Source organism: Stegostoma tigrinum, chromosome 4, assembly GCF_030684315.1.
Source record: "Stegostoma tigrinum isolate sSteTig4 chromosome 4, sSteTig4.hap1, whole genome shotgun sequence".
In the NCBI taxonomy this organism is placed as follows: Eukaryota; Metazoa; Chordata; class Chondrichthyes; order Orectolobiformes; family Stegostomatidae; genus Stegostoma; species Stegostoma tigrinum.
The window spans coordinates 125,751,559-125,765,158 of record NC_081357.1 but is presented as its reverse complement, the minus strand read 5'-3'; the positions used below and the strand labels follow the sequence as shown (position 1 = coordinate 125,765,158).

General features: G+C 46.8%; 1 protein-coding gene across 2 annotated transcripts in view; it reads left to right on the top strand.

Annotated features, from left to right (window-relative positions):
- Positions 1–13,600, top strand: part of zmp:0000001267 (b(0,+)-type amino acid transporter 1) — a 67,708-nt gene that overhangs the window by 7,139 nt on the left and 46,969 nt on the right. The window contains exons 2-4 of one of the 2 annotated variants that reach the window (XM_048531587.2): positions 1,669–1,802; positions 4,342–4,471; positions 8,651–8,899. In XM_048531587.2, the coding sequence (XP_048387544.1) occupies positions 1,669–1,802; positions 4,342–4,471; positions 8,651–8,827 (441 nt within the window). In that variant the 3' untranslated portion in view covers positions 8,828–8,899. Of the gene's footprint in view, positions 1–1,668; positions 1,803–4,341; positions 4,472–8,650; positions 8,900–13,600 lie in introns of those variants that run through there. The other variant, XM_048531586.2, reaches the window with a different exon arrangement.

Here is a 13,600-nt window from a genome sequence, read left to right as displayed (position 1 = left end):
ATAAATAGGAGCAGGATTAGGCCATTTGGCCCTTCAAACATCCTCTGCCATTCAATAACATTATGGCTGATCTTTTCGTGGAAAGATAGCCGAGAAACAGCAGAAGATTATCTGGCACAGTTCCAGAGTTGACACACTACAGTGATGAGAAAAGATTGAAAAATTAGGACTGAATTTCTCTGAGTGGGTAGGGATAAGAGAACAAAAACAAAGCAGCTGAAAAAGCTCAGCCAGTCTGGCAGCACCTGTGAAGTGAAAAAACAGAGTTAACGTTTCGGGTACGGTGACCTTTCTGCTGCCAGACCTGCTGAGCTTTTCCAGCAGCTTTGTTTTTGTTTCTGATTTACAGAATCTGTGGTTCTTTCAATTTTTATTTAGGGATAAGAGAAGATTTGATAGAGCTTTTTGGGAGAAAATGTATGCATTCACAAAAGGATCAGAAACAGAGCGCTAAGTTTAAGTCTTTTGTGAAAGAGACAAATATGTGGTAAGAAAAAATTCTTTCACATTGCAAGTATTTAGGGCCTAGAATTCTCTGCCCATAAATGTGGTGAAGGCAGGTTCAATCAAGATGTTCAAGAGGACTTTAGATGATTACTTAAAGAGAAATAATGTGCAGATTGCTAGGAAAATGCAGGACATTGGCAGAAAGCCAGTGCAGAGACAATGGGCGGAATGGCCTTTTCTGCATGTAACAATTCTGAGACCTCCAAAGCTCCATTTCAAATTGGATTTACCTTCTCGCGTAGACTTCTGTATCAAGATCCACCAGGAGAGAAATCTCCTGCTATTTCAACTGACTGAAGACCTCTTCTAACGGTCAAACAATGAAAAGACAGGAACACAAATGGCAGAGATGGTCCTTGCTTTATGAAATGACAACACCCTTTGGAAGCGAAAGGGAGTAGAAAATGAAGCACATGTGAACACAGAGGTGTTGATTGTGCTTCTTTTCTGTTAGATAATATTGACTTTTTGCAAGGGGGACAATGTGTGAGGAGTGGGACCATTCCCTACATCAGTGAGAATTAGGTTCAGAGAAAACTTGGGTGGTTGGTAGCTTAGTGAGAATGAAATAGAGGAGAAGATCAGAGTCTTGGAGAAAAATTAACTCATTTGGTGATGACAAAGAAACTAAAAAGAAGTGTGTTCCTGAGCTAGGACAGATGGAAGGGTGGAGAAGATTTGGTTTTGTAGGCAGAGTGAAGACGGAAGTAGGAAATACTTCGAAATGGATGGTTTCCACCATGAGAGCAGGAAGTTTGAGTTTGTATCACATGATATCCAAGTAAATATGGTAGGCAGTGGAAATGGTTTTAAGAAGAAAGATATTAGGGAAAGGAATGCCTGGGGTTATCTTTGCATTCTTCAAAAATGAAAAAGGCAATGGTGGAAATATGAACTGCTACTTCACTTGCCGTACATCTACAGCAACCTCTGTCTATTTTTCATGTTTGAACCTGGATGATTGAAATGAGGAAAAAATATTGCTCCAGTTGTGTTCCCGCCTGGAGCTAAGTTTTCATGATTTTTGCTATATTAAAGCATCAAGAAGAAATCCACTCATTTTCCATCCATATACATCAGAGGATGAGAAACTGTGTGTATTTTGAAGATAATTACAATTCCAAAAGCCTTGCTAACAACTAACCTTACTTGCTGTTTCAGGTGAACCTGCCTCGGGCTATATTGATTTCACTTCCATTGGTGACCCTGCTGTATTTAATGGTAAATATCAGCTATCTGGCAGCCATGAATCCAGCTGAGATGATGGCATCTGGTGCTGTGGCCGTAACATGGGGGTAAGTTACTTCAGCTAACATAAGCTGTGATTTTATTTATACGTTTATTCAAAGAATGCCATTGACAAATGAATTATGCCTTGTGATTAACTTCTTTCAAAATATCCCATAGGTTCAAAGACATTTGCAGTCAAGAATGATGCTATTAAGTTCAATGTGGCTGTACCAGATCTTTGCTGAAGTAATCTAAAACTAATCCCATAACCTCTGTTGCTTCCCCCTGCCCCAGCTCCTTCTCCACCACCAGGAATAGCCCTGTGTATCCTTCTGCCTCAAACGCTCAGGCATTTATTCCCTTAGAAGATCATATCACTGCCTCAATTACTGCCTATTGCAATGCACTCAAAACTTTCATGAACTTCTGCATAAATAAATTTCCCCTAGTCTCTCTCACCAGAATCTGGGCTGAATTTTAGATTGATGACCCCTTGCTGCTGACTCTTGACATGAGGAACAGGTTTGCAGTATTCACTGGTACGCACCACATTCTCCACTAACTGGTCCCACCTCTTCCTGGGACTTATCTTAGGAATGTTATTGGTGCATCATCCAACATCGAATCAGTCCCATAGTCGCCAGATACTTTCTCTGGAGGTATAACAGGCATCGAATACTTGTCATTCAATGGCTTTCAGAAATTGAGGCTATGGCAACAATTTCAGGCTCTAAATCTCACTGACTCAAATTCAACTCCACAGAAATTTTTTTGAAAGAAAAATTAACACAAGGTCAGTGCTCTAAATGGGAAAAATCCATTAATTAGCATTGCAAGCAGTTACAAATATAATAAAGGTGTGGAGATAATGATCAAAACATTCAATATTGAAGGATCTGAGAAGTAACTTTTTCAGACAGAGAGTGGTGCTTGTACGGAATGAGCTACCAGAGGAAGTGGTGGACACTGGTACGAATACAACATTTAAAAGCACCTGGATGGGTGTATGAATAGGAAGGGTTTCGAGAGATATGGGCCAAATGCTGGCAAATGAGACGAGATCAGGTTGGGATGTCTGGTCGGCATGGACGAGTTGGACCGAAGGGACTGTTTCTAAGACGTATGACTCAATTAAGCCTTACACTACATTGCCATTGAACTGATGAGTTATGGACATTAACAGGAAGCTCACTGGTGAAATAAAAACTAAGATTGTGATGATTTTTTGACAACAAGAACTTACATTTATATAACATCGTTCGTGTAACAAAATGCCTCAAAGTGCTCAATGACCAAAATTTGAAATGGAGAGTTTGGAGCAAGTGAGTAAAAGCTGAATTAAATTGGTAGATTTTAAGGAGTGTGCGAAAAGCTGAGAGAGATGGGTACAGTGCACATTGATGTGAATTTTAAAGTCACAACTTCACGACTGAAAACCAATATGAGTCAGCGAGTACAGTAATGATGAATAATTGATATTTGGGATGAGCTACCACACAGGCAGCAGAGTTTTGGATGACCTCAAATTTGCAATTTGTAGAACAGGGGAGAACAGCTAAGAATGTATTGCAGTAATCAAATCTAGAGGTAGCAAAGACTTAAATGAGGGTTTCAGTAGCAGCTAATTTGAGGCTATAATGCAAAGCTAAAAACAGTTGTGCTCCTGAGATGCTCCTTGGCCTGCTGTGTTCATCCAGCTCCACTCTTTATTATGTTGGATTCTCCAACATCTGCAGTTCTCATTATCACTGATCTCACAGACGGGTTGGTTAAGTCCTCTCTGTGTCAATATAAAGCCTTGTTTGAATGAGTTTCGATCAGCTTCAGACAGATGCCAAGAAGAAAGAGTCAATGGGAAGGGGACCATAGTTTGAGGCAGGAACTAAAGGTGTCTTTAATTATTCCCACAATTTGGTTGGAAGAAATGCCAGCTGCCTCCTTTAGGTAAATAGTAACAAAGTCTGATTGGCTCAGGAAGGACCTGGTGACTGAGGCTTAGATCACATTGGCTGGAAAAGTAATATCATTGGCAATAAGAGAAATATTAGCAATAATCAAAGACAGGAGGAGGTGTTGGTGGTGATTTGGGTTGGATTCAAGTGGAGAATATTGGTCAGTTTTCACTTAATGTTGAATTTGGAGGTGCACTCCTACTCTCCTATTTCAACATTGAGATACTGAAAGTATGTTCCAGCAGAACATAAAGGGAGGAGCCAATAGACTATTGCTTGCTCTGTTGTGTCCAAATTGCACCCCTATGACTTGTGATTTCTACAAGGTGCATTATAAACATATATATTACAATTGCCTCGGAACCCTAGGTATCCAACAAGCCCTCAGTTTGCCCTGATAAATGAGGCCCCAACTTAACCTGAATCTAACTGGACTCCAGTGCCCGAGGCTCAAATAACAACAGCAAATCTTGTCAATCTCCCAGTTTCTGCTGAATAGTCAGAACCAAAACTTCCCAAAATTTTATGAGTGTTCTAAGAATGGAGCAAGGCTTTTCTAACAGTCTAAGTAATACAAAATTGGAATGATAGTATTGAAGAATGGCTGCAAACTGTCTTTCATGACTTCCTTTGGAATGTTTTCTATTTTCAGAAACAGAGTGCTGGGCAGCTGGGCGTGGCTGATGCCATTGTCTGTTGTTCTTTCCACATTTGGGTCTGTAAATGGTAGTTTCTTCACTGGAGGACGCAGTTGTTATGTAGCAGCCAGAGAAGGTTCATTGGTAAGTACTTACAGCTGACACTTGAGTCTTTTTTGGCGAAGTGTGAGTTGTGTTGAGTTGTTTTTGAAGGGATTTTGTCATGGTACACAGTGAGATTTCTCACTGTATCTCACCAAACTCATCTCATTAACTACCTTCACTATTCCTATGGCATTTCTCATGTCTGATTCTATCCCCATCTTATCACATGTCATTCCTGGAACAAATTGCCACTCAGCAGATATGTATCGGAAGGCAGCATCCCTTGTGCCCGTGTGCCAACTTACAATGCATGTTATACACCCAGGCCAGCACTATCAGCATACGGCTGTCCTGCACAGTTCCTGAAATTTGCGCCAGACATGGCAGGTGAGACAAATTGTCACCAACTTGTGGAGGGACCAGAAGGTCCTGCTGGTCAGGGTGGTGAAGATGCAGGATATCCACTTCACCGGGAGCAGCGGTGGAGGGGACGAGATCAGAACGTATCAGGCTGGTCTGAAGTTGCTACCTGAGTCAGTACAGTCTCAGCCAGCTTGAGGAAGACCACAACACTGTAGGATAAAGGTCAGTGACCTTCTCAACCCTGCCAGGGTAAGTGCCACCATCTTCTCTCCCCATCTCACACTCACTCTATCTCTGCTTCTGCACTCACCATGACTCATGCTTCACCTCTTTCACCGTTACCTGCAACATCTTCACTCACTCAGTGTCACCCAACCCCATCCCATTAACCCTGAATTGCCCTCAGCTCTGCATCCTCACTTGCACAATACCTGCCAGAAACACCAGTTCCACCTACTTCCATACCTACTCTTCTCTCAGTCCAGGAGGAAAACAGACAACTACAGGGCTGAAAGAATCAAGATTACACAGCATTCTGACCAAGCCAAGATGCTGATTGACAGTCTGTGAGCCCCTGAACTGATAACAGGGGCTGCCCTTTACTCATTGGCTCAGGATCTTCTCAGTGAATGCTATCACCCTTGTCCTGACTAAGGACAGGTCTGACAAGGCTCCCGCCTTTGTGTCAGCATTCCAGATTTGTCACAAGGCAGCAACACTATGAGCCTGGTGGCTTTGGTCGAGGGAGCAAAGTACAAGGGCAAGGCAAAGCAATGTGGGGATACAGAGAGCATCCAGGTTACATAGAACATTACAGCACAGTACAGGCCCTTTGGCCCTCGATGTTGTGCCGACCTGTCATACCGATCTGAAGCCCATTCATACCGATCTGAAGCCCATCGGCTTAGCTTAGTGAGTAAATACTATGACAGCAAGTAAAGAGCCTGGAGATGCAGCCTGCTCCAGTCTGAGCTGGGTCTTTCTCCCTGAGAGCACTGTGTCCTTGCTGCAGTGTTATAATGAATGTTACTAAGACAGCCCAAAGTACAGCATTGTTGTTCAGAAGCATCTCGTTAGTGGATTGGAGATGTGCCATGAGGGCGCATGGAGGCTGGTATATATCAGATGTCAATAGTCATAGAATGCCTGGCGACAGTGCCTTCAGAGTGTGCCCTGAGATGATGGCACGGAGATCTTTTGTAGCAAGCAGTGAGTTGCAGTCGGTACACACTCTGACTTCCATGCCAAGATGTTTAGATATCCAGTTTTGACTGTTTTTTAAGCATCAGAAGCTGAATATTAATGAGGTGTGTTGGTGTTTATTTCATAGAATTCATAGATTGCCCACAGTGTGGAAACAGGCCCTTCGGCCCAACAAGTCCACATCGACCCATCACCCCTTAACCCACCTAATCTCCACATCCCTGAACTACATGAAATTTAGCATAGCTAATCCACTCAGCCTGCACATCTTTGGACTGTGAGAGGAAACCGTAGCACTAGGAGGAAACCCACACAGACACAGGGAGAAAGTACAAACTCCACACACACATAGTCAACCAAGGGTGGGATTGAACCAGGGTCCCTGGCACTGTGAGGCAGCAGTACTAACTGCTGAGCCATTGTGCCGTCATTTTGTTTATTTAATCCAACTTATTTTCAATTTGCAGTTATCTAGTGAGAAACTCAGCAGATACATAAAGGATGCGACGCATTGCTCCCTGTAATGACTCAGGAAACTTGACTGGAAAGGAACATCTTACTTTCTACTAATAGCAAAATAGAGCCACAATCGTGGTCTATATAGGCTAGTCCCAGGTCAGACAATGGAGAAACACCATTTGGGGTCAATTGAGTCATCGGACCCTCCCGGTGTCTCAAATATAACCCTGGACAAGTAAGATATGCCTTGGGTTTGCTAGTCGGATAGAGGCAAAATCTAATATTTGATTGTTTCCTTGCTAGACTACCACACAGAACCAAACTGTGTTTGTGACTATAAAATATATTTTTGAAGGGAATAAAAAAAACTCTGTAGATCCATCCTTGGATCTACTTTATAAAGGGTTCAGATGATGAGTTCCAGCTCAGTTGTTACAAAAGAAGCTTGTACACAGGTATTCAGTGAGCTTAATTAGTGATTCCCCATGGGCTTTGTCAGGGTTATCACACTCCCAATGTCAAACTACGCCTTGCTGGATTTACCAGCTCTGCCACAAATTGCACCATTTATCAAATCACTCAGATCCCCATATGATTCCACCTAAGTAATTGTCACAGTGCATTGTGCATGTCATATCAATTGAGCAATGAAGAGTTCTGCACCTCTTGCACTTCTCACAAAGAGTTTGGAAATGGCAGCAAAGTGCTATGATGTCAATTGTGAGGGGAAAACCTCTAAGAATGAAAGATAAGGAGTCAGACATACTACATGGGAGTTATTCCATCGGGCTTGTTAATACCGACCAAATGCTTGGAAACTGTGAGGCAGCCTTTAAGCTTATTGCAAAACACTTTGCAAATGCATTTTTTTTTTACATAGAAAGCATTGTGAACTGAGAACTCATAAACACATCAATTAAGACATGACCATCCATTTGAGCAAGTTTACATTTTACGTAAACAACTATAGTTTTGTCTGTCAGGAATCTTATCTAAAACCGTGAACTCATCTGATAAGAGCTCTGCCACAAGTCTTTACTCCCCATGCCCCTAAAGGATAAATGAAGCAAGATTCCAGAATGTATATTTCATCTCGAATCCTCTAGTTTTGTTCTTGTTGATTTAAGGACTGAGAGCCTGCACAAAAGCTCTGCTTTAGGCTTATTCACAATGTTTCCTGAAAGTGGCCTGGATAGCACTGCACACACTGTTCACGTGTTGTCTCCCTTGTGATAACGTGTGTGTGGCTGTCCAAAGAAAACAGATATGAGCTATTCAAACAGAAGCTGCAGGCACCAGAAAGTATACGGAGTAGCCACTGCTGATTAGGCTTAGCTTTAACATGAATTGTGCCAGCTGCAAGGAATAACTGTTTAGAGTAGGCACAAGAAAGATACCAATTATTCAAACATTCAATTTGATTGGCCCTTAGTATTTCTGGAATTTCTAGCTAATTGTATCTATGGGCTGAACTTGTGTTATTTTGACTAAGTCTGAGTTGTGTTGAGTTTTTTAGTTCGGTTTTTGACATGAGGCCTTAGAGATTTCTCACCTTATCTTACCAAGCTCACCTTGTTAATTACCTACACCAATCCTTTGACATCAATGTCCAATCCTGTCCCTATCTTACCGTGTGCAGTTCCCAGAACAACTGGCCACTCAATAACATCTGCCAAAAGGCCAGGATCCCTTGTGCCAAGCCATCTCTATGCCTTGATGAGCACTGGCACTCTGAAGCTGCCCTGCTCAGGTCAAGGACATTTGGTGGACATGTCTGAAAAGGGGGAACTTGCCACTGCTTCCCTGAGAGTTACCTGGATGTCTTGGGTTGAGGGGTTCTTGCTGAAGGACATCTTTGTCCTGGAGAGGCCACAACTCCCACCAGCCTGAGGTTGAGAGTGCCAGCTGGTAAACATGGTCTCCATCACCCTAGTCATTGGTCCTCAGGACCAAAGGCATGCCAACAGGTGGAAAGAGAATCTGGAGGGCCCTGTTCACCTGGAGACAGCAGTTCCAGAAGAAACCTAGCCAAACAAGGAACCCCACCCAGGCCCCTCAGAAGTCTCCACTCAAGAAATTCCAGAGTTCTGAGGAAGGGTCACTGGACCTGAAATTTTAACTCTGCTTTCTCCTCCACAGACGCTGCCAGGCCTGCTGAGCTTTTCCAGCAACTTTGTTTTTGTTTAACTCCAGAAGTGGCTGGGACCTCCAACTCCACCCTGTCCACCAATCCCCCTACTCTTGGAAGTTCACACCATGAAGAGTCTGCTTGAACCTGACAAGAAGCTCTCTACAGACCTGGCCCATCCAGACACAAATACCCCCAGGTCTACCTGCTTAAAACTACAGGACCAACAGAGTCACTGCTGAGCACTCCAGCTGTGGAAACAGAGACTACCCTAAGATGTAGTGGGATGGAGGGAAAGAGGAAAACCTACTGAGGGCACTTTGGTGCCTGGGTAGCAACGCAGTCTGCAATATTTGACACTTATTTATAAATGTCATTGTTTTCACCCGTATGTTGTTGTTCTTCTCTGTGTAGTCCCAGATGAAAGTGTGCCTGCACACTGCATGAGTACCAATCCCCTCAGACTGAGACCTGGCTTGCTTGCTCCCCATGCAGTGTGTATGATGTGTAAGTTGCAGGCACTTTATGCTGGTCCTTATCATACATCAAGGTGTACACCCTGTTGTCTGAGGACTGCTGTCTATGTGTTAATTGACCCTGCATGACAAGGTAGGCAAGGAAAAGCATGGATGTTATGACTTTGCAGGTAGGCACTAAATGAGTGAGCACTAAGAGATTACGTGAGATACAGCCTGCCTAATCTATGAGCTGGACACCTGTTGCGTACACAAATTGTCCTTGCAGCAGCCTTTCATTGTGAGTTACCAATGCGCCCTGCAATACAAGTCTGTACAACCTGTATGTGTACCGGAGAGGTGCCATGATCATCATGAGGGGTTGGCAAGTGCTGGATGTCAATTTGAGTTGTATAGCTGTGGCCGATGGTGTTTATCCTGAGACGTTGCTTAGTCACAGAACTGCAGAACCCCTACGGTGTGGAAACAGGCTGTTTGGTGCAACAAGTCCACAGCGACACCTAGAGCCGGACACCTGGACACATCCCACATAACCCACCTAATTTACACATCCCTGACCACTACGGGCAATTTAGCATGGCCAAGCTGCCTAACCTCCACATCTTTGGGCTGCGGGAGGAAACTGGAGCGCCCGGAGGAAACCCACGCAGACACAGGGAGAATGTGCAAACTCCACACAGACAGTCACCCGAGGGTGGAATTAAACCTGGGTCCCAAGAGCTATGGGGCAGCAGTGTTAAGCACTGAGCCACTGTGCTGCCCCCTAAGCAACATGTAGGTCCTTCAGACCAAGAAGTGAGCTGAAGGGTCCAGGTACCTGGTTTCTGATTTCCACGCAGAGATGTTTCATCCGCTAACCTGTTTGATAAGGTCAGAAGTTGATTACTAATGAAATAAGTTGGGCCATTAACAAGAAATAATCCTCTTACCAGCTAGCAAGGAACTCACTTCATTGCTTAAAAGCATTAAAGATGGAATGAGATGTTCCTGAGTCAAAATAGGCTTCAATGAATTTCTTGAATCATTCTGCCTCAAATCTCTCTAGAGTTAAAATAAAACAAAGAACTGCAGATGCCAGTGATCAAAGAGATGAAAAAAACACAAAACGAGGAATTGCTAGAGAAACTCAGCAGGTCTGGCAGCATCTGTGGGAAGAAAGCAGTGTTAATGGTTCGAGTTTGGTGATTCTTCTTCAGAACTATTTGCTAGGAAATACCCGTTTTTTGCCTCAATCACTTTCTGTCATCGGGAATTCCACAGACTCATCACATTCTGGATGGAGGAATTTCTTCTTATCACAGTCCTAAAACTTTTACCCCTTATCCTTAAATTATGACCCCTGGTTCGGGGTTGGCCCACCATCAGAAACATCCCTCCAGCATCCACCCTGTCTAGCCCTGTTAGAATTTTATGGGTTTCAGTGAAATCCCCCTCATGCTTCTAAATTCCAGTGAATACAATCCTAACCAACTCAATCTCTCCTCACACATCAGTCCCATCATGCCAAAAATCTACTTGGTTAACCTTCAGTGCACTCCCGTGATAGCAAGAACATCCTTCCACAGATAAGGAGACCAAAACTGCACACATTTCTCCAGCTGTGGACTCACCAATGCCCTGCATAACTTTAGATTTAGAGTTATTTATTTGTCACAAGTACTAAGTATAGGAATACATAAGCATAGTGAAAAGTGCACAAAGTCGCCATTCACTGGTGCCCACTTGGTTACAAAAACAAGAATTAAAAGATTTAACAGAGCCAAAAAGTAAGCCAGAGAAAAGGAAATGTCCAGATCTCAGTCCCAAGTCCCATCTCTACAGTGGTGCAGGGGCCACTCCAATTGTGAGTTCACCATTACTGCTCCCTCACCGACTCGCTCTCATACTGCTCCCTCACCGACTCGCTCTCATACCGCTCCCTCACCGGCCCGCTCTCATACTGCACCCTCACCGACTCGCTCTCATACTGCTCCCTCACCGACTCGCTCTCATACCGTACCCTCACCGACTCGCTCTCATACCGCACCCTCACCGACTCGCTCTCATACTGCACCCTCACCGACTCGCTCTCATACCGCTCCCTCACCGACTCGCTCTCATACTGCACCTTCACCGACTCGCTCTCATACCGCACCCTCACCGACTCGCTCTCATACCGCACCCTCACCGACTCGCTCTCATACCGCACCCTCACCGACTCGCTCTCATACCGCACCCTCACCGACTCGCTCTCATACCGCACCCTCACCGACTCGCTCTCATACCGCACCCTCACCGACTCGCTCTCATACCGCACCCTCACCGACTCGCTCTCATACTGCTCCCTCACCGACTCGCTCTCATACTGCACCCTCACCGACTCGCTCTCATACCGCACCCTCACCGACTCGCTCTCATACTACACCCTCACCGACTCGCTCTCATACTGCACCCTCACCGACTCGCTCTCATACCGCTCCCTCACCGACTCGCTCTCATACCGCACCCTCACCGACTCGCTCTCATACCGCACCCTCACCGACTCGCTCTCATACCGCACCCTCACCGACTCGCTCTCATACTGCACCCTCACCGACTCGCTCTCATACTGCTCCCTCACCGACTCGCTCTCATACTGCACCCTCACCGACTCGCTCTCATACCGCACCCTCACCGACTCGCTCTCATACTGCACCCTCACCGACTCGCTCTCATACTACACCCTCACCGACTCGCTCTCATACTGCACCCTCACTGACTCGCTCTCATACCGCACCCTCACCGACTCGCTCTCATACCGCACCCTCACCGACTCGCTCTCATACCGCACCCTCACCGACTCGCTCTCATACTGCACCCTCACCGACTCGCTCTCATACTGCTCCCTCACCGACTCGCTCTCATACCGCACCCTCACCGACTCGCTCTCATACTGCACCCTCACCGACTCGCTCTCATACTGCTCCCTCACCGACTCGCTCTCATACCGCACCCTCACCGACTCGCTCTCATACTGCACCCTCACCGACTCGCTCTCATACTACACCCTCACCGACTCGCTCTCATACTGCACCCTCACCGACTCGCTCTCATACCGCACCCTCACCGACTCGCTCTCATACTGCACCCTCACCGACTCGCTCTCATACCGCACCCTCACCGACTCGCTCTCATACTGCTCCTTCACCGACTCGCTCTCATACTGCACCCTCACCGACTCGCTCTCATACCGCACCCTCACCGACTCGCTCTCATACTGCACCCTCACCGACTCGCTCTCATACTGCACCCTCACCGACTCGCTCTCATACTGCACCCTCACCGACTCGCTCTCATACTGTACCCTCACCGACTCGCTCTCATACCGCACCCTCACCGACTCGCTCTCATACCGCACCCTCACCGACCCGCTCTCATACTGCACCCTCACCGACTCGCTCTCATACCGCACCCTCACCGACTCGCTCTCATACCGCACCCTCACCGACTCGCTCTCATACCGCACCCTCACCGACTCGCTCTCATACTGCACCCTCACCGACTCGCTCTCATACCGCACCCTCACCGACTCGCTCTCATACTGCACCCTCACCGACTCGCTCTCATACTGCACCCTCACCGACTCGCTCTCATACTGCACCCTCACCGACTCGCTCTCATACCGCACCCTCACCGACTCGCTCTCATACTGCTCCCTCACCGACTCGCTCTCATACTGCACCCTCACCGACTCGCTCTCATACCGCTCCCTCACCGACTCGCTCTCATACTGCACCCTCACCGACTCGCTCTCATACTGCACCCTCACCGACTCGCTCTCATACCGCACCCTCACCGACCCGCTCTCATACTGCACCCTCACCGACTCGCTCTCATACTGCACCCTCACCGACTCGCTCTCATACTGCACCCTCACCGACTCGCTCTCATACTGCTCCCTCACCGACTCGCTCTCATACTGCTCCCTCACCGACTCGCTCTCATACTGCACCTTCACCGACTCGCTCTCATACCGCACCCTCACCGACTCGCTCTCATACTGCACCCTCACCGACTCGCTCTCATACTGCACCCTCACCGACTCGCTCTCATACCGCACCCTCACCGACTCGCTCTCATACTGCTCCCTCACCGACTCGCTCTCATACCGCTCCCTCACCGACTCGCTCTCATACTGCACCCTCACCGACTCGCTCTCATACTGCACCCTCACCGACTCGCTCTCATACTGCACCCTCACCGACTCGCTCTCATACCGCACCCTCACCGACCCGCTCTCATACTGCACCCTCACCGACTCGCTCTCATACTGCACCCTCACCGACTCGCTCTCATACCGCACCCTCACCGACTCGCTCTCATACCGCACCCTCACCGACTCGCTCTCATACTGCTCCCTCACCGACTCGCTCTCATACTGCACCCTCACCGACTCGCTCTCATACCGCACCCTCACCGACTCGCTCTCATACTGCTCCCTCACCGGCCCGCTCTCATACCGCACCCTCACCGACTCGCTCTCATACCGCACCCTCACCGACTCGCTCTCATACCGCACCC